Source organism: Esox lucius, chromosome 1, assembly GCF_011004845.1.
Source record: "Esox lucius isolate fEsoLuc1 chromosome 1, fEsoLuc1.pri, whole genome shotgun sequence".
In the NCBI taxonomy this organism is placed as follows: Eukaryota; Metazoa; Chordata; class Actinopteri; order Esociformes; family Esocidae; genus Esox; species Esox lucius.
Window position 1 is genome coordinate 37028138 of NC_047569.1, and position 22595 is coordinate 37050732.

At 42.5% G+C, this 22595-nt stretch overlaps 1 protein-coding gene across 1 annotated transcript; it reads right to left on the reverse strand.

Moving 5' to 3' along the window:
• Positions 1 to 4590: 4590 nt before the first annotated feature.
• Positions 4591 to 6872, reverse strand: fzd9b (frizzled class receptor 9b). The gene has a single exon (XM_010873583.5). The coding sequence runs from the start codon at positions 6411 to 6413 to the stop codon at positions 4659 to 4661; it is 1755 nt and encodes a 584-aa protein (XP_010871885.2). The 5' UTR covers positions 6414 to 6872; the 3' UTR covers positions 4591 to 4658.
• Between the last annotated feature and the right edge of the window lie 15723 nt (positions 6873 to 22595).

Consider the following 22595-nt stretch of genomic DNA (forward strand, 5'->3'; position numbering starts at 1 on the left):
TTTCATGGAAAGCATCTCTTTGGGGCCTGCAGGTTTTCAATGAGCTCATTTACACATCAAAACGGCCCAGGAAAGGGATAGTGCTTAAGGGGGAGTGGGGGAGTGAAAGGAGTGCACAGTAATGAAGGATTCTTTTCTCCCCCTCCCCATGTAGGGCCTGGAGGGAGGGGCCTTGGTGCCATAACGATCAACGCTCTAATCAGAGGCATTACCAGACGTTCACACTGAGCGCTCAGACAATTAAATAGACACTGTCCTCTTATTATGTCCACCGTTTATCCAAGATAAATCTTATCCCCTATGCTTTTTATTCCAGCAGTATAGGTGTCCACACCCTGCTAGGTTCCAGGGAGAGTAGATTGAGTCCTAGGTGGATATTTTAAAGTCCCTTAATCTTAAACTTTTTTTGACTTTGCCATTTCCTGAGAGGCGCAGTGACCGTGAGTCTGAGTCTGTGAATCTAAGTCTGTGTGTCTGTGAGTCTGTGAATCTGTTTTGTCTCACAGAAAAGACAGTAACTCAGATTAACCCCCTGACACTAGCTGTTAAAAAAAGGCCCTGGCCAAGCAAAATCTTTCAACCAAGGCAAAGCCTAGTCACTCTTGAAATTGGGCTTTTTGTAAAAGCAAATTGTGTGTGTTACGAGAGATGTGTGTCTCTGTATCTGTTTAGGTCATTTATAGTTTAATGATATGTTAAGATGAACTAAATGTAAACCATATTTTGGCTCAGTTTGGCAGCATGACAGATGCCTATTTAACCAATTCTCCTGAATAATATGGGATTTCTCATTAGCTTGCTGTCACCTGACTGTTCTGGCTCATTTGTATTTAAATTCAGCTTGACACTGTTGACCACAGGTAGGATGCTAAACGACATGCAGCTCAAGCAAACTCAGTTTTACCCTTGGGTCAATCCCTACGCCATTTCCCCAGACATTCATCTACATAGAAGTTCAGAGTTTTTCCTCAGAAGAACATAATATATCTTGACAAGTGGCACTAAAATATTTCAACACCAGTCAATCACAGAACAAGGTTTATAAACAGGAAACATATATGAATGCACCCACTATCTGACAGAATTAAATTGTAGCCAGACACCTCAAACAAATAAATAAAGTAGAGATACTTCCATACATACTTCTATACTCAGCCTTTGTCATCAACATGTTGTAGTTTAATCTCTAATCAGAGAAAACACAGGTGGTACTGGCTAAATCTGCAGTTTTCTTTTTGGAGCAAGTGTTTCAACTGAGCACGTCAAGTCACAGAGGTATGATCCAGAGGGGCCGGCAGTTTGTTCAACCGTACATTAATTTGTCGATGTGGCTTTAAGTCAAATGACTGTGTCCAAGTTGCATGCTCCAAAGAAAACACCCGCTCACTTTTAATATTTATGTGGTAGCTCTCTTTGCCAAGCAATGGACAGTGTCTACTCTGGCCACGCAAGGAAAGAACACAGGCTCCATCTACCTTTCCTTACCTAGTAAATCCCTTTTTGTTTTGACGTGTCACACTGTCCTGCATTTGATGGCAGTTGTTTAGTTCACTGAGTCTAACAGACAAAGATTGAAAAACCCCACAAAGGTTGAAGTGCAGTGCGTCATTGTGAGATCAGGGTTTGAATCCTGCTCGTGTATTAGCCCAGGGGTCCCCAGAGAGTGGTGTTGTTGGTCAAAACTGTCTGCGTTTCAAGGGTTAGTAATTGAGTATGGCTGACTTGCCATGTTTTGCGCTTAAGCAACTTATTGTGGCAGCTTGTTCGTCTGTGAGGCTCAATCAAGTAGGTCAGAGAGCGTGTTTCTTCAGGCACGTAAGCATTCAAGTAGGACTTTCTCGTTGAGCAAGCAGCACGATAGGAGCCAGAACAGCATCAGATGTGCTTGGAAATGCACGTCTCGACATCAACTGTCCCGAGTCTGTTGGCAGTTTCTGCAATGAAGCAGGACCTTAACGACAAATTGGATATCACAAAACTAGGGAGAAAAACAGTGTTATCACGCAACATGTGAAAATGTACTCCTGGTCCTCACATCTTTCCATGCGCTCACCCTGTTGCCTGACACGAAACTAAATTACATGATTACATCTATACTGTCAAACACTATACATCCCGACAAGCCTGCTGTGTAACAAATTCGTATATTCATGTGTGCTCATAATTCAGATCGACAATTTAAGTGTATGTGTGTAGTCTATAGGCCTACAGAGAACAGTTGCTGCCAACATAAGGAAACAACAGAGACAAAACCATGCAATAACTGAAATCTAGGCTTCTGTATGAAATTTGTGAAACTTTTTGGTGAAAAAAATAAATAAATATCTTAAATTAGTTTCCTTGCAAATTAGATGTTAACTGTTGGACTAGTGCTGAGATCTGGCCTACTTCAAATTCGTCCTCCTTGATCAAAGTACTGTGTATTTGCATGGGGATCAAACAGAATGGAGGAAAGAGAGAGGCCACAAAGGCTAGTGGTTCAGGGAAAGGATTAGCACAACCATGAATTAAATATATTTCTCTGTGAACTGCTCGCTAATTTTAAAGAGGGTGACACGAACATTGATACTTGCCACAGATTGTCACTCTATTCATCAGAAATTCTCTTTGAGGATTAGCGGGTCCCGGCCGCCAGCGGAATCTAGCTCATATGCAGCACATCAAGTTGAACATTTGGCACACAATTCCCACTAAAGGGAAAACTGAGCCAAAGCAAGCAAAGCACCAAATGGACAGGAAAATAAAAACTTAAAAATGGTGGCCAATAATGTCCTGCGACCAGTGTAAGCTATGAAATAGGCTACAGCATTGGATGAGACATTTGGCAATCAAAAGTTAACCGCCGTAGATTGTTGTTGCATTTGTCCATATTGTACAGTGCAGTGCAAGTGATTTTCGCATGTTGGCATTGGGATTCGGACCCCTTGCAAAAAAGAATGAGCCTAAGATCTGCTTCACCCAATTGCTATAATCAAGCACATTTAACGCTGGTTTTCCTGGGATAATGAAGTGCATGAATAATGAGTATAAATATATTAAAAATGTATCAACATTCTCATTCCGTGAGAAATTTTACATTTTATTATTAAGGTAAATTATTAACCACTATTTATGCAATTTTTTGCAATGCATTCTCCTTTGAAGTTCATTATTTTCTCTATTTTGTTAAGCCTAATTTATGAAAAATGTACACGATTAACATTCAACTGAATAATAGCTTATGTACCATGACCAATAACAAATGATTAAAAAGCTAAGTTTCACTTTCCAGCAGGACAACAACCATAAACACACAGGTTTTTACTGGACTTGTGTGTGGATTCATGAGGATTTATTTTTATTCATTTTAGAATATGACTAATGTAAAACAAAATGTAGAAAAAGTGAAGAGGCCTGAATACTTTCAGAATGCACTGTTAATATGCACTGATATGAAAACATTTGACAAATGACATATTATGTATACAGTTTAAGACCTGTGTTTGATTCGTCTATGCCTTATTGGTTTGTAACATTACAAAATAACATGCTTTCATTAAAGTGTTAATTTTAACAAGTGCATACAATTTAACGATTCCACCGATAAGCTTATGGAGTCTAAGCAAAGGTTAAAAACAAAGAAAGCCTATTAGAAGTTTTTGTCATGTTGCAACAAACACTCATGCCGCTGAGGTGTGCTGTTATTCCCTGGCAACGCAGTCTGATGGATGGGAATGCTTACATAATTGATATGTAAAAAGACTGGTTGTCCATTCTGTTAATTGTCATGCAGGCTGGCTAACGCTGTTGTCACTTGCCAGCTAGCAAACTTCTGCTAACTCAGTCACGTCAAAACAAGCAACTGAAATTCAATATTAGACAATATTCAGAGGTCAGACAGTTACACAGTCTTAAATTAACTCCAGCAGTAGTGCTAGCCTAGAAATATTACGGTTTTGTAAAGTGGATAACATTTTAAGGTGGCGCAGCAAACATTTACTGATGGAACTGTAGCAGGCACCATTGGTGTGACATCGAAAATTAAATGGCTTGGGACGCAGCACATTCAATCAGCATCCAGGATAGAAACTACAATTTTTCATACATTTCCTTATTCTTAAGAACTTCATATGAGGCACTTTATTTTCCTTGACTCCCAAAGAGTTTACACTTCAGCCTAATGGATGCAAATTCACGGCATTCAAACTTGTGTGAAACTAAAATACACTTAAATATATATACAATAAATAGATTATTTAACATTTAAACATATTTATAAAGTTATTTATACCCAGTTCCGAGGAGAATAATGTCTCTCAATTAAAATGTCCAAGCCATTTTCAGCACTGCAGTTTAGCATGTCATAGTGATACAGTCCACACATGTTGTGCGTCTGTGGCAAACAATACTGAATATTTCCCATAATGCACCAGTAATGAAATAGGTAGGCCGTTCCTGTACATTCTGCAGCCTGTGCTTCCTCCCTTATTAACACAAAAAGCAGCAATTGAAAGTTCAATTATAACTTCCCTCCTTCCTCTCAATCAGATTCAATATTTTCGATTCTACGACCCCCACCACCCCACCCCACCCCGCCCCGCCCCGCCCCGCCAGCTCCGTCACGCGTTCGGCCAGATCACTGCATGAGATGCGTGTGTGAGTGACGCGCTGTCTGTGTGTCAGACGTGAGTGGGACTGTCTGAGTAGTGGTCTGTCTTGGCCATACGGAGAACCACGACGGGGGCTTTGTAGTGACAGTGTGTGCTGCCACAGCTCACGCCTCCACAGGGCTTCCTGCTAGTCCTGTCCGACGCAAGCTTCTGGCTGCACAGGCCCTGCCAGGTCTGCAGCGTCTTGGAGCTCCACATCCACACGCCGCTGGTGATGCCCACCACCAGGGACATGAAGATCTTCAGCATGAACACGGCCACGTTGGGCACCGACTCCCCCAGGGAGCAGTCCTCGTTCCGGCGCCCGGGCAACGACGCGCACTTGCCCTCCAGCCCCCTGAACTTCCAGTAGTCCATGTTGAGCCTCTCGTAGAAGTAGCAGATGATGACGCATGTGGCGGGCACCGTGTACAGGATGGAGTAGACGCCGATCTTCACCATGAGCTTCTCCAGCTTCTCCGTGTTGGTGCCCTCTGTCTTCATCACCTTGCGGATGTGGAAGAGCGCCACGAAGCCCGTGAGGATGAAGGAGGTGCCGATGACCAGGTAGCAGGAGAGAGGGATGAGAACGAAGCCCGTGAGCGCCCCCGAGTCCATGCTGCCCACGTGGCACAGACCCGTCAACTCGTCCCCCGCCACCTTCCTCATGGTGAGGATGACGATGGTCTTCAGAGCCGGGATGCCCCAGGCGGCCATGTGGAAGTAGTTGCTGTGGGCCTCGATGGCCTCGTGGCCCCACTTCTTACCAGCTGCCAGGAACCAGGTGAGGGTGAGGATGACCCACCAGATGGACGAGGCCATGCCGAAGTAGTACAGGATGAGGAAGACAATCGTGCAGCCCGTGGACTCCAGCCCCTCTTGGATGATGTAGAGCTCACCATTCTCGCGGTCGCAGGCAATGTTCTCGGCCCCAGCCACCGAGCGGATGATGAAGGCCACAGAGTAGACATTGTAACACATGGAGAGGAAGATGATTGGCCGCTCAGGGTACTGGAAGCGGTGAGGGTCGAGGAGGAAGGTGAGGACGGTGAAGGCTGTGGAGATGAAACACAGCGTCGACCACACCGTCATCCAGATGAACGCAAAGTCCTTGTCCCGCCTGGACCAGAACACGTCCACCGCCGACGAGCAGCGGGGCGCGCACGACTGGCTCTTCTCGACGTACTGGAACTTCTCCGAGTTCTCGCAGGAACCCAAACCGCCAGCGGAGCGCCCATTACTGTTGCCAGGTTGCCTGGGACGGGGGGGAACGGGAAGCATGCCCTCCCCCTTCTTCACCTCGGCCTTGGTGTCGTTCTCCGGAGCCTCCATGCACAGGGCATTGGGGTCGTTCCTGGTCGGGAGCTTGGAGCAGTCCAGGGAGTCAGGCCACACGTAGTTGAACTTCTCCATTATGGGGGAGCACTTCTGCCTGGCCTGCTCACACATGGGCCTGCAGGCCGGGATGGAGGTGGACACTTTATCGGTGCACATGGGGGCGTACAGGGAGCAGAGGAAGAAACGTAGGTGCACATCGCAGCCGTACTCCACCAGAGGGGCGAATTCATTCAGCTTGATGGCAGCCTCCTTTTGATTGTCGTGGTCCATAAAATTCGGCATTCTGGTCATGTTGTAGCCAATGCCCTGGCACATGGGGATTACTATGGGTTCACATTTGGCTGGTCTGCCTCTTTCCAGGTCGTAGGCTCCTATCTCCAAGCTGTAGGCTGCAACCACCAGCTGACACCAGAGAGAAATCAGTATCTTCAAAGGAGACCCCTCCATGCTTTTTTTTCATTCATATGTTTAGTGCAGGAACAAGTTGAATTAGTTCAGAGCAAAAAATTTAAATTCGAGAAGGTAGGCTATTTCCATATTATTTTACCGCAGTTCCAGAATGTGCGTTACAAATCCGATATTTCAAAAGCATTTCTTGTTGCTACAGAACGCATTCACAGGTGAAATATAAAAACGTATTTCCATAGGTCAACCTAAACATTAAGTGATAGGTCTTTAAAATAAACTTTCTCCGGAATTAGATATTTACAATGAAAGACGCCTCCGAATCCAATGAAGCACAGCACAGTTAAATATATAAACCGAAGTTAACAAAGAACGTAATTTGCGACCGTGTTGATTATCCTTGACTTCTTAGGTTTGAATAAAAAAATGTTTTTAGCAGAATCCGTACAGCTGTTTGGATCAGTCGATATATTTCACTCTACCTCGGATAACAGATCTCCATTCATCGCTTGAGAACACTGAACTTTCTCTTCTCATATCCGCGGCTCTTAACCAATGCGAGGGGGGGCTCTTCCATGACGCGAACGATTCCATCTCGCACCGCCCAGCACTGATCGGCCCAAGAAGCGTCTTCATTCCCCCATTTACACACTCCGCGCAATTCGGATCGTTATTTTACTAATTGGTCTTTTTAACATTTAGATCAACTCTGCAAAGGATCTCATGTGAAACGTTGTGAAGTGATTTTTTTAAATACAAAAAAAAAATCTGAATTAGATTTTTTTTTCAAGATGTTGTTGACAATGATATATATATATATGTATATATATATATATATCTTTTTTTTTTTTTTTTTACCGGAGTTGACAATAAAAATAAATATTGTGATTCTGGTTGTAATCTTATTGCAAAAACACTCGTTCGCAGATATATATTTGAGGCACTTATAAACGGGACTATAAGAACATGTAAACCTATGATCAACAGTAAATTGATTCAACCTTGCTATATTTGGGAACTAGTGAGTGAGGTTTGGATGATCTTACAGTAAAACCAAGTAATCATGATCCTTAGGCTACTGTTTTCATATTGTTTTTTTTTATAACAGGCGATGGCCCACCCACACTTCCAGTCCACGCTGCTATATCACATTTACATAAATCTTATTTTATTCTGTAATCTTTCATTGAATTTGCAAATGGGTAATTGTACTTGTGTGGATTTTCTCGTTGCCATTCGATATTAGAGTAACTTCATTTAATTTGCTGCACCCGTGACAACATGCTATAATTAGATTTCTCAACTTAAAACGTGTATGGCGTGTGTTAACTAACGCTTATTGTCTGAAATATGATTTTAGCGATTTTAGGAAATTATCAGTATGATACATATCATGCTTTTCATTTCCCCCGGAATCATTAGACATGGCACACATTCCCTGGGACAAAGGCAATTGTTACCATCTAGTGGCTGAATAGCAGGCTACAAGTACCCCCTTTATGGCCCAAAGAAGTTTGATCTTTTCGTTGAATATGATATAGCTGACTACTCACGCACCATTGAAATCCCATTAAGAGGGATATCTTGAAAAAGAAAGGCCAGAAAAGACTCCAGTCAGTATGATCCAACAGTTTGTACTGTATCATACAGCCTCATAAATCATAATATTGGTTATTAAAAATCTAGGATTTTGGGGCTTTCCAGGCTAAATTAATTATATGAATAAATGCATTAAACATTTAAAGTGGCAGCTTTAATATCACTTGAGAATAAAAACCGAAAATCTACAATTTAATTATGAAATTATTATATAATATTATTTCAGATGTGAATGAATGAGAGAGACAAGATGATGGTTCATGATGGTAGGTAGTCAATAAAACCACTTAATGTGCTGTTATAACATGGTGCTTTGTCAGATGTGGCAGTTGGTTAAAATATGCCGTCACCTTGCCTTCAAGTTCAAATAGAGGCTTGATATTCATCTAGCCAGTGAGGAAGTGCATTCCAGAAACGAGATGTTATCTTGTTCCACATCTGCATGTTGCTTTTTGTAAATCTAGTGTGACGTGAAAGAACTCCATTCACGTCACTCTGTAGCTTATACATTCAGACGCGTTAGCTCTTCTAAAAGGACCAGGTTTTATACCCGTGGGGCAAAAGTCAGAGAACCATTCACTGCTTGACTTGTGCTGTCAGACCTCTTTTATTTAAAGATATATCAACGATACTAATCTCAATAGAAAGTATGCAAAGCCTCTCGAGGTATAAAACATATTCAGTTTATTTCAGTTTGAAATACCAGGTCCAAGGGACCCATCAGGAAGGCACAGTAATGAGGGTGACCTGTCAGGCATGGACACAAGACAGAAGGGACCGAAATGGCCTTCACCTACACCTAGAATTAACTTCCCACTAGTTCATTGTAATCCCATATCTGCACTGGCACACACACAAACACATGTACACACACACACACACACACACACACACACTTCCCCCACCCCCCCATGCACACTCCCCCTATCCCACTAGGGTGCTGTTGCCAGGGCTTTGTATGTCTTTGTAATAACTAGCCTTCAAACAAACCGGTCGTCTTGAGTTACGCACGGCGATCAGATGATACCTCGCGTGGGACCTGTAATTATTACCCCTCGTACTTATTGGTTATCATATATCAGACACCAAACCATAAACAAACTGTGCAGAACAATAGGGGAGCTTGCCACAGATTGGCCTGACATTACTCTCCCCGAGACGCTGGCTGTCTGAGGTTGTTATGGGTGTAATAAGAGAAACCTCTCACTTAAAGCATTACATCTGGACCTCCATACTGCGTTTGACGGTCGAGCACAATGGCATATTGTTCGAAGTTGGATCATACAATTAACTCTTTTGTTCATACAGTCCAATTTTCTCTGCTACCCCGACACCCTGACATTAGTCTCACCTTCAGTCTTCGTAGCTTTGAATGAGATGGAGCTCTCAGGTCAGAGCCATATTTTGCATGGCAAGAAATATGTTGCCTATGGGCGAGGGCAGAAGTGACAAACCGATGGTTATACTCTGCTGTACCATTGATACTCAGAATTCTTGCGAACCACAGTATCTAATTATGTTGGTAATGTTTTTCTGTATCTGGTTAAATGAATTGAAAGGAACAAATTCTTTCATCATCACAACCCAGCTGTGTTGTCCATCTGTCAGTGATGTGGAAAGATAATGTTTTTTACAGCACTGGCTGTGGCAGGTAGACAAAATGAGCTAACGGCTGCCTATTCCTTGTCCTTTCCTGCCCGTCCATTGGAGGGGAGGGAATGCGGGCACTTAACGAGGTGCGCAAAACCCAGCATATTTACAAATCAAGGGACCCAGGCAGCACAGACAGACAACTCAGGAGAATGCACTGTGTCAAGAAATGTGTGCTATCTGACTGGAATTACACAGATTTCATATAATATGACAGAGTGTTTGTCGCTGAGTTATGCAATACCTCTCCATGCATTCAAGGAGTTGTGTGTGTTTGAGTGTGTGTGTGTGTGCTATGTGTGTGCATGTGTGCACGTGTTTGTGATTGCCTGTATGTGTGTGTGTGTGTGTATGCTATGCGTGTGGCCTGTGACAGATATAACAGAGGTAGGAAAGGAAAGCCTGATGCTGAATAACTCTACTTGCAAGAGCTAACCATCTCCTTTTGTTTTTGAAAGCTGAACTTTCTGGGCATACACACGTCTCCTTTCACTGGTCCTGGGGGAGAAATGCAATGGAAAGAAATCCTTCTCTGTGATCACACGATCCTTCTCTGTGATCACACTATCCTTCTCTGTGATCACACAATCCTTCTGTGTGATCACACTATCCTTCTCTGTGATCACACGATCCTTCTCTGTGATCACACAATCCTTCTGTGTGATCACACTATCCTTCTCTGTGATCACACGATCCTTCTCTGTGATCACACGATCCTTCTGTGTGATCACACAATCCTTCTCTGTGATCACACGATCCTTCTGTGTGATCACACGATCCTTCTGTGTGATCACACGATCCTTCTCTGTGATCACACGATCCTTCTGTGTGATCACAGGCTTTGAGGGTATTTTGAATGGTCGGACAGTTGCAGAGAGGAAAAGCAGGGTCAGAGAGGCTTTGTAAGGGTTTGAAGATAACTCTCCGATGGGGGCATAGAAAGTATATCGGGTCATTTTTTTTTAGCAACTTCCAATCTTGGATTGTTCACATTTCTGAGGACGGAAAGAAAGGCCTGTTGGCCAAGGTTGTATAACTGGAGACTGTGTTTTATTCTTCCTTCTGCATCCTCTGTTATAGTGAACACTTGGTTTGGTTAGATTTTTTTATAGTTTGGAGTGCAGGCCTCAACTACTCAAGTGTTAAGCCTCAGATAGTGGTAAAACTGGACTGGAAGAGAACGTAGCCATTAAAGTCAGGGACAGCAATTACAGTATTAAACAATGCAGGAAAATACATTTTAAACTAACATATTCCATCTATCCTCACATGACCTGTCACTCACTGCTTGAAAATCTCCAGGCATAGTAAAAACCATTCAGCATGAATGAACACCCCGAAATGAACTCCCCGTGAAACCCATGTAATAACACACCTCTTTCCTCGTTTTGTTTTACAGTAAACCTGAGTGCAATAGGAGTAAATCACACAGAATGGCACAGAGCAGAGAACAAGTCATGTCCATATCTGCCTGCTGCCTGGACAGAGGCTGTGCTTCCTTCCGGGCCTCGCTGTGCTCCAGTCTCTTCTGGGACCAGGAGTCCTCAGAGGGAACCTCTTCCATCCCACTTCTCGTCACATTTAGTCTCTTAAATTACTGCCACATCAAGGTTGTGAATAGCTGACCAATAAGCTCAATTAACACCTAAATACCCAGAATCCGTGCCCTTCTGACCACCCGTCGCCACCTTCCCGGGACGGCTTCTCGGGTCTCAGCGCGTGAGAGAGCACCCCCCCCCCCCCCCAGCATGTCAGCCACATCCACCAAGCACACACATGATCATCGCCCCCCCCTGAAGGCCCCCACGGTCACACAAACAGTCCACCTATTTATACCTCCCAACCTGGCAACGCATGTGTGAAAACGAGGCCATTCTGCTGTTTGAGTGTGCACAGTCCAAGTTCTACTTTTTCTGGCTGGGGAATGAATAAGGACGCCATCTGAAAATATCTAATAATTCTTCTTCAGAGCGAACGGTTGACAGACAAGCCAGCTAGCCGCTCACGTGACAGTCGAAAGGCACATCCTCTCTCTCAGGAGAACTTGGCGTTGGCAATTAAATCAATCAATTAAATCATTCAATGTTCTTGTGTGTTTTTATAAATCCGGTGAAAATACTGTTTGGCTCAGTCGGGTCAATCTTGGTTCCAGCACCCACAGAAACACATTGTAGTGATTCAAATTCTAATTAGCAGACAGATGTTTATGAAGGGGGTTTTACAGTTGCATTGAATTGCTGAAAAGGCTGTTATTGAGGTAACTTCCTTATTAAATGATGTCACAGGGCACTATGTGTGAGATATCAAAGATTAGGGATCATTTCCCAGTAGTGTTTGTCTACTTAAAGGCTGTTCGACTGGATTATCTTCAGTTGTATGTCATAAATCCCTACTTCTTTCTTGGTCATGAACACACCATAACGCTTGAATACACATATTCACAGGAATGGATTAAAAGGACAAAATGATTGTTGCAGTTTGCTTACAGAGTACACTGTATGTAAATATTTGAAACACAGACATTTTACTTGTCTTGCTTTAAATTAATCTTGCCAAAATCTAACCACAGAAAACATTTTGTAAGCGCTTTGTCACATACCATTCAAATAAACATTTCCCTTCTCATTGTTTTTACATCCACTTTGACTCAGCAGCCTAAAGCATAATCCCTCTAATTTTAGCAACTCATGCAGATCTCTGTCATATGAAATCACTGGCATTTGTGGTGGCCATTTGAACAGTCTTTCTCCACTATCTGCACTTTGGAACATTCATGCTTATTGCCATGTTTACATTGCTGTGCTTATAATATGAATAAATAACATTCCATCATTTCAAGCAAAATGTTCCAATCTGTTCCATTAGACTACTGACCAAAAATGTATTTGGCAACATCCCCACGGTCTATGGTGACTCGCTCAAGATTTGCTAGTGAGTGTCAGAGGAGATTGAACCACCACGACCAAACAAGGTATTCTCCATTCCCCCAAAGATTTCCCACGAAGTGGCCTCCATGCGCACTGTGACATACCTCCGTATTGCTTCACATTTAAACAAAAGGTACTTAACTGCTCCAACTCAGCCAGGTATAAACGGACCTTTACAGATGAGGTACGACAGCACAGAGATGGATACGGTATTGGTGTTACGAACGGTGGGAACTCTGTGGTGGTCACCTGTGGCCCGAGCACCTTGTAAAGCCAGAGGCATGGCGCTGCAGTGAGGCTAGGGGGGTAGAGGGGTAGAGGCCACAAGGACTGGCGGGACAGCATCTATCTTTGAACCACCTCCTCAGACCTCCCCTTTCCCCTCACCCCCCTCACCCCTGCCCCCTCAGAATCTCCAGCCAAACAAGTCCTATTAATAAACTGTGGAAAGATGAGGGAATCAGGTGGACTCTCCTCTGGCATCCTTGTAAGGGTGTGGGTGTGTGTGTGTGTGTGTGGGTGGATGGGTGTGTGTGTGTGATCTAGGGCATTTTGTACATGTGTGTGGACCCAAAGGTCTGCATGTACACTACCGTTCAAAAGTTTGGGCACACTTAGAAATGTCCTTGTTTTTGAAGGACAAACACATTTTTTGTCCATTAAAATAATATCTAATTGGTCGTAAATACAGTGTAGACATTTTTATTGTTGTAAATTACTATTGTAGTTGAACATTTTCAATGGAATATCTACATAGACATACAGAGGCCCATTATCAGCAACCATCAGTCCTGCGTTCCAATGTCCCGTTGTGTTTGCTTATCCAGGTTTATCATTTTAAAAGGCGATGTGATCATTAGAAATCCCTTTTTGATTATGTTAGCACCGTTGACAACTCTTGTGCTGATTAAAGTGGGTTCAATGACAGGTACAAAATGACCGGAAACAAAGAACATTCTTCTGAAACTTGTCAGCTTGTTCTGAGAAATGAGGGCTAAACCATTTGAGAAATTGCCAAGAAACTGAAGATCTTGTTCAACGATGTGTACTACTCCCTTCACAGAACAGCACAAACTGTCTCTAACCAGAACAGAAAGAGGAGTGGGAGGCCCCGGTGCACAACTGAGTAAGAGGACAAATACATTAGAGTGTCTAGTTGGAGAAACAGACGCCTCACAGGTCCTCAACTGGCAGCTTCATTAAATGGTACCCCACAAAACACCAGTCTCAACATCAACAGTGAAGACGCGACTCCACTATGCTGGCCTTCTTGGCAGAGTTGCAAAGAAAAAGACATATCTCAGACTGGCCAATAAAAAGAAAAGATTAAAATGGGCAAAAGAACACAGACACTGGACAGAGGAAGAAGAATAAACAGAGGTTATAATGTCTTCTTTACAGAGGATAGAAAACAACAGAAACATTCAAAAACCACCGAAGGAACACATTATAGTGCCATGGAAAAGTATCTGCCCTATTTCAGATTTGACTCCAATTTTCTTGCTTATTTTGACTGTGAAATATGATTATGCCTCATACAGCTGCCATGACTGCAACCAAACCATAACTTGAGTTGGTGATCAATATCTCACTTTGCGGGGGAATTTTGGCCCACTCTGTGCAGAGCTGCATGTAACATTTGTGGGTAATTGAGAATGAGCTGCTCTTTATAGGTCCTGCCACAATATCTAAATCGGGTTTAGGCCTTTCTAAAATGTTAACTTCTTTGCTTTTCAACCATTCTGGTTTAGATGGCTTGTATGTTTTGGATCATTGTCTTGGTCCATGACTCAGGTACACTTTAACTTAATCTTACCCACGTTGCCATAGCATTTTCTTTTTGAATTCTCTGAAACAGAGCAGAATTCATGATTCCATTAATGATCGCACTTTCTATATGTCCTGGGGCAGCAAAGTATCCTCAAAACATCACACTACCTCCACCAGGCCTGATCGAATATATGGGGTAAATAACATGGAATGCAGTGTTTGGTTCAAAAAGTCAACTTAAGTTTGTAAATGCACCTGGAACTGGAAGCACCTGTCAAGACTTTATGCATCAACCCGGTTGTTTCTTGCTCTTTGGGGTTTCAGGCTGGGTGTTTTGTAAAAGCACATTGTGACAAGTGCTGATGTAAAAAAGGGTTCTTGGATACATTTTGGATACATTTTCTATGGATAGATGTGTCAATAAGGGAACTTTTTGAATGATGTTATGTGTTACACTGAATTCCACAGTATTGACCCAATATAAACATGATGCATTTGTAGTGTTATGTTTTGAGGATGCTTTGTTTTCTCAGAGCCTGGACAACTTGCCATCATTTAAGGAGCTGTAAATTCTGCTCTTTGACAAAATTCTTATCAGAAAGCCTTGATCTTTATGTATTAACTATAATATATACATGATTGAATGACATTCTTAAAATATATGGACATAATTTTAGCAGAACCTCTAATCCACAGTATCATACAGTATTGTAATATAATGTAGGCTCTTTTTAGTTGGGTCTGTTTGTCTTATGTCACACTAGGATTGAAAGGCTCTACCAATGTTAGTGCTAAAGCAAACCCTTTAGCAATGTCCAAACCTGCAGAACCACTGCATTTATCCTCCATTAATTTCCCCTGCCATAATCAACAGATGTCTGCCACGAGACGCTGGTTGTGAAATGTAAGGCTAAACCTGGGCTAACTCCGGATAGCTAATAGGCCCATCCATCACTGAGAAATGAGACAGACTCCCCCTCACTCCTCCCTACCACTAGCTCTCATATCTGCCAGCTTCTAGTCCTAGTGCAGCCAACCAGTGAGCCCAAACGTACATGCTTCAGGGGAATTTATGTAGAAGTTCTGAAGTTCTGTTACCAGACCAGGGTTAACTTCTTTATTATTCTGATGGAACAAGGGGGCCTTCATACTAAGCGTAATTTATCCAGTGTCTCGTTTCGGGGGGGGGGGGGGGGGGAGTCCAGAAAATAGGTGCAGGGAGAAAAAAGGTCACTGTGGTTTTGAAGCTTCCAAAACCTCAAGCCTCCCTGAGTGCTGTATGCACGAGGCTGAGGCAGGCTGAGGCGAGAGGGTCATGAGGGGTCCTACTCATTTCTTGCGCTGCATTGACGCAGATGAAAACATAAATCAATCAGTAGAGCAGTGAAGGAAACATCTTGTTCTTACACGTTACCCAGTGTGATAATTTGCTGGCAGTGGTATGGGAAAATTGTATTTGCATCGTTTGAGGTAGTGATAGTTTGCTGTAGGATTAGACGGGGCTTTTGTAATGTAAATCATATTTAATCTATCAGCAGGCATGAATGTGCTTGTCCTTAAAATATATCACTTATCCTAGATGTCAGGCTGTAAGCAAAAGATTAAGTTGCAAGTGAAAGATGTTTTCTGCAAGAAGTTATAATTAACTATTCTTCCTCAGTTAAATTGAGGCTATATAATTAACTATTCTTCCTCAGTTAAATTGAGGCTATGTGAGGCATGAAAGCTGTTCACTTGTGAAATGACACAATGGTATGACCAAAACACTCATAAATGTAATTTTACAAACAGTTCGTATGAACCTCTCCTAACACAAAGAACTGTAGCACATGCTTACATTTGGATGCATCCAGAGAAAAGGACCTACATTAATATGATAATGCAGGAATGCTTTATACCTCCGCTAGTTTCTTTGACAAAGTCTTTGAATATGCACAACATCACACACCTCAGCGACTTTGTCAAACAAACACTCAGGAAGTGGCATTCATGTGCGTGCACACACGCGCAGAGTCACGTGCACAAACGTAGACAGGCTATGTATAACCCCTGCACACAAAATCTTACTAGGAAAAATACGCTTTGATTTGGGACCCAAGCGCTATACCCAGAACTCAGTATGTTTTCCTTAAAGCAGGAAAATCATAAAAAGCCCAGGTTCCTAAATTACTGTCACTCAAAGGGCTCCTTTCTCTGTCTCCCTCCTCCAGCTCTGCTCCCAAGCTTCCACTCCAAGACTTTCCCCCTTTCACCGACGGCAATGGGGGCTTTCTCTTGTTTCTGGTGCTGGCGCTGTTGTATAAACACACAGCCTCCCTCGTATAAAGGCCCAATTCTTCTCCATCATGTTTAAAAATGGACACAAAGAGACTTTGTGAAACTTTGTGAAGTCAGACAGTGTTATGCCTTGTTCTAAAAAAGTGTCAGAAAAATTTAGAAGCAGAAAAAGGTTTGTTTTAGTCAAGACCAGGCCTGTGCCATCTGAATCTGAGCAGCAGTTTGTGTGCCTCTGCTGATGTGGGAACATGCCTTGGAATTTCAATCACGCTGTAATCTTGAAAGTTTGTCGATACAGATTGAGCAGAGACCCTAGTTTGGGTGACACAGGGGGAGAAAAAACATATTAAACAGTTGCTATTCACAGACAGTGAGCTATTGGAGAGTCTGTGTGAGTGAGCAGTCAGAACGTCAGTAATAATGTCTTCATCATTGAATCTATGACTTTTAGAATGGCCCGATTGGGATTCACAGTATTGCAACGTTACCCAAAATATCGTTTAGTATAAAGGACAGTATGCAGCCCAGCCCAGGAGTTGGAACATGCCTGAGATGGCACTGATATCCCTCTTGCTATTCGATCGCCTGCTGATAGCTTGTGTATCACTTTACTGTTCCTACGCCTGCCAACAGAACGACAGAGCAAACACAGAAAGAACCTCCTCAGAAAGAACTTAGAAAGAACTCAAAATCAGAGAGCTTGCATCACAGAAATAACTATCACACAGCTCGCATCACAGAAATAACTATCACACAGCTCGCATCACAGAAATAACTATCACACAGCTCGCATCACAGAAATAACTATTACAGAGCTCGTATCACAGTAAGAACTATCACAGAGCTCGCATCAGGAAAGAACTATCACAGAGCTTGTATCACAGTAAGAACTATCCCAGAGCTCGCATCACAGAAAGAACTATAAAAGAGCTAGCATCAAAGAATTAGCTAATAGAGAGCTAGCAACCCTAAAACAACTATCAGCGAGCTAGCGTTAACCATGGCTGCATATGTTAAGCGTATGACCAAGAGTTTTTCCAGATTACCAGACCAGAAGAAGAAAGAAAGAAGAAATTGTTTGATTCCCCTTAAAAACTCTGTAAAACAGTAGTGAGTGACTACTGAGGTTGATCATAATAAACTGTTGTTGAAAACAAAGATGGATAAAAGTAAACTGACAGACACAGGAGATGGACGATGAACAAAATCTAGGTTTTTTGTGAGCCTCAGTCTGTTCACTAGTTGAAGAGGAGAAGTCAGTTATTGACACCACAATGTTTAGCTCTATTATTGCCAAGATCCCAAATTAATCTTTATTTTCTGAAGAATAATACTCACCATTAACTGGGATTTGTGTGTTCATTTCAAAGTAAGGACACCTACAATTGGCAGCGCACCCCACCTTTAATAAGTGGTTCATTATTTTAGGTTAAAAAAAAGTATAAAGCACATATTCAGTGGCAGCCAATGGACACAAGATATTCTGGTTGCATGATGACATATAACATTAGCTTTCTGTTACTTTTGTCCCAAAGCCTGCTGGATGTTTTCATCCAGTTGCACCTCATCTCTGTCCTTTAACATGCTCCTGGACCATTCACCACCAGTCTAATATTGGTGTATGGATGTCTTTAACTAGTAGATCTAGTAGTTGTATGATTGATTACTGAAACCTCAAAATCCGACCTGGCTGAAAATACCCCAGTTCCAAAGGGAACTATTTACCATCAGAGTTACAGCCACCATAATGCCTATGGTAGTGTCACACAGGCGTTCATGTACAGAGAGCCTTTATTTAAGAATAGGTGTTAACCTAGTTGAGTTGTAGTCCACTAATCTGCAGGAAACCTTATTCATCCATCGCTCATGCTTGTAGAACATACAGGACTTGGGTCTGTCCCCCTCCAGCCCTCTATATATACACACACTTACTTTTATCAAAGGAAAGGAAACTGCTTGAGAGTCAACACAGTACCCACATTATGGCTATGCCTATTCCCAAAACATATCCATCATCAGGAATGCTAATTCAGAGATTAGCTTATTTGGAAAGATCCTTGAACAGTGACCCCTCACATAGAATGTGTTGAGGTGTTCAATCTGTTAGTAATTATGGAACAAACTGCAAGCAGAACAGAACTAGGCCATTGAGGTATTGTGTGCACCCATGGAGCTTGAGAGTGAAGCATGTTGGAGATTCCGTCAAACCCTCATCCCCTCCTTCCATACACACCTTCATGCAGGCTGGGGCACCCCATAACATACTGTACAACACAAGAAGCAGATATCAGCCCAGGCACCCACATTAGGGCCGAGATATCGATCCTGTTATGCATTGCTAATCAAGTCGATTATAATGGCCATGCACCTACACAATTGGAACTCACAGTTAACACTACAAATGAAGGCTCTCTGGAAATTTGACAGTTTTAAGTATGTGATTTTCTGACTCCTAAATGTAACGTCTGCTCCGCGTGGCGCAGCGGCTCCCCTTCCTCTCCAGCGCTCCACCTCGCTGGTGTACTAACCACTTCCGCCTCGCCGGTGTACTAACCACTTCTGCCTCGCCGGTTTACTAACTACTTCCGCCGCGCCGGTGTACTAACCACTTCCACCTTACTGGTGTACTAACCACCAGCAGGAGAGTGATGGCAGTAGCGGGTCCCGACGACGCACCTGTTTCCAATCACTGTTTATGTTTATATTCTGTGGTTCACTCGCCGCCCCTCATGGATTATTTTTTGTCTGTTAGTGACCGTGCTGGTGCACTGGTCAAAACTTATCTAATGAAAAGAACATATTAAGAAAACGTTTGAACCATTCATTTTGTTTCCTTTTTGCCTCTCTTTTATGCACTCGTTATACTCGCACCATAATAATAATAATAATAACTTTTACCTATATAGCGCCTTTCATAATACCCAAGGTCACTTAACAAATGAGGGGGGAGAGGGGATTTGGGGGTTAGGGATCAAAGGACTTATTAAAAAGGAAGGTTTTAAGGTGCTTTTTGAATATGGGCAAGGATAGGGCAGAGCGGATGTGGAGTGGTAGACTGTTCCACAGTTTTGGAGCATTGGCAGAGAAAGACCTGTCTCCAAAAGTCTGCAACCTGGTACGGGGGGGGTGTCCAGTAGGTCTTTGTCAGAGGATCGCAAGGAGCGTGACTGTGTGTAGGGGTGGAGAAAGTTCTGTAAGGTATTTTGGTGAGAGTCCATGGAGAGATTTGTAGGTGAGCAGGAGGATCTTATAGGTGATGTGAGACTTGACTGGCAGCCAGTGGAGCTTTTTGAAAAGGGGAGTAATATACCATCACATTAAAAGTGTAGCTTTACCAGAAACTACACTCTCCAAGATCTCCCTTTGTCAGTGCAACTTAACAAAAGGCCTAAAGCAGTTTGGTAGTTTATCCGACACTGGGTCAAAGACACAACAAGATCCTCCTCACTCTGATTGGTTATCAAGTGGTCAAATTGCCAAAAACATTAAATTAAATTAAAATGACCAACTTCATTCATTAATTGGCTCACCTTCTCTAACAGCTAAAATAATCATTGTCTCCCAGTGGTTCCTCCAGTAAGATATACTAATTTCCAGGAGTTAAATCGCTCAAATACTAGTCTGGCATGCCTGTACTGTAAGTGTTACATTATATTTTTGGATTTTTATGAATACTTCATCTGTTTCCTTGGGTGTTTTGTCCTCACTGGAGGTATGCCCGGATCCGTCTGATTTACTGGATGTTAACTACTTGTTTGTTCTGCTGCTGGTTTGGCTTCGACCCATGTTTAGGTTAGCCCCTGACCAATCATAGGCATTTGTGAGAGAACACCCGGAGACGTCAACCAATCAGGAGCCAAGAGCGAAGCAGGTAATGCTGGGAAACACGGTTCTTCTGAATGAGACTGGAGTTCTAATAAATCTCCAGTGTGTCTGAGAGCAGGGAGGCTGAGCTCCAGAGGGGGACTCAATCTGTCAGGGCCTATCAGCCACACCCTAAAGCACGGTGCTGGCTGTATTCCTATTGGCCCACAGGGGCAATGTTTGTAACACATCTGGGCTGGAAGGAAATTTGCTTCTGTGTCTCCTGGGTAACTCTCCTTCACACAGAGGAAGGCCTCAAGACCATTCCACAACACCATGGAAATGTATTAATAGACACTGGCGTATTTAGTCCTATTTTTCAGAAAGGCTGGATGAACGGGCCAATCAGTTCGGTTCTACAGACGGTTCTACAGACGGTTCTACAGTACAATTCTCAGCCCACTGGACTAATCCCTTTTAACACAAATGCTGATATGCATTTTAATATAGGTAACAAAGTAATTGCCATCAATTTGCCTCCACAAGAAGAAGCTTTGTGCTAATGTGATAGAGCCATTAAGAAGAACATTAAGAAGGCTTATGTATAGTATCTGTGTAAAACATAAAGAAACATGAATGAAATGCAATATTATTTAAGATTTTCCAGAGTACAATAGGATGAGAATTCACTTGGTATTGAAAAAATTGAAAAAAAATTGCTGCGGATGTTAGCAAACAACAATGCTGATCATTTTTGCCACTAATCTAAAACTATACAAGTTTTTGTCCCCAAACATGAATGGAAGCAAAGGTCATTCCTCTGCCTAAGAATGGGAATGCAGCCTTCACTGGCTCAAACAACTTTCTTCTGGCAGCATTTGGCAAACAGTTTCGATAGTGTCTGTGTGAAATGGCTAGTCAGTTAATGGTCGTCTTGATAGCATTTCAGTGGATTACATAATTTCTTCATCAGTTTTGAGACCTTGAAGTTGTTCTATAAGAACTGCTTCTTCTGTGGGTCAATGGTAATGATCCTTGTGGCAGTATCACTGGTTCGAAGCCCAAAGCGGACGGTTGGACGGCAGAGGTATATAGATGTTTTGTGGTCTTTCATAGCACCAAGTTGTCCATCACACTCTAGGTTTGAGGTTTGACTGTACCGCTAGATCACAAGTGGCTTGGAAGGCACATTAGGATTACAAATTGGCCAGCATCAGCAGGGATTTCTTGGTGTTGTGAGTCACTCAAGTTCACACATTATCAGGTGTTGTCACAAAGTGCCTTCAAATTTGGGATGCATGCCCAAACAAGAGTTGAACCGTGTGGCTTCCTGGTTGGATGAACATTACTTGAAAGAATACAGAATGTCTTGGCTCAGATGCTTACAGGGATGAGACATGGTCATAGATAAAAGTCATGACAAAATTGGGGATGGTAGACAAAGGACACCTCACCTCTGACATGTAAACCAAGTACAAATATGAAATATACAGATCTAATTTGAACCGAGCACCAGAACCCGGTTTAACTCAGTCTACGGATAGTAAGTGGAATATGGTGAACATGGAAAGGGTGGTTATAGTCCGCTGATGACATGAGTATGTTTACAGACTGAACAATTTATGATTTAAGGACCCAATACGGACACAGCCTTTAATAAATCATCCCAGAGATTCTTTAGGGTGATATCATCCACTGGTTGTGGCATTCCTCAGCAGACCCTGAAAGGTACTAGAATAACATTTTTGTTTTTGGAATATATCCCAGGAGACCTTTAACCTGTCAAAATAATTTGGCACCCTGTGCATCACCTGAATATCCCTGTTCTTACCCCATTCATTTGGTGAAAAGCTGTGCTAAAGTTGAGAGTGAAACCACTGTTACAATAAAGCAAGCGTATTAAATATATGTAAATGTAAGCTGCCTTCATAGTACAGTGGGGAGAACATGTATTTGATACACTGCCGATTTTGTAGGTTTTCCCACTTACAAAGCATGTAGAAAATCCAGAAAATCACATTGTATGATTTTTAAGTAATTAATTAGCATTTTGTTGCATGACATAAGTATTTGATACATCAGAAAAGCAGAACTTAACATTTGGTACAGAAACCTTTGTTTGCAATTACAGAGATCATACGTTTCCTGTAGTTCCTGACCAGGTTTGCACACACTGCAGCAGGAATTTTGGCCCACT

What these genes read in the sequence shown, in the direction of transcription:
- fzd9b (XM_010873583.5), bottom strand. Translation starts at nt 6,413, where the DNA reads ATGGAGGGGTCTCCTTTGAAGATACTGATTTCTCTCTGGTGTCAGCTG.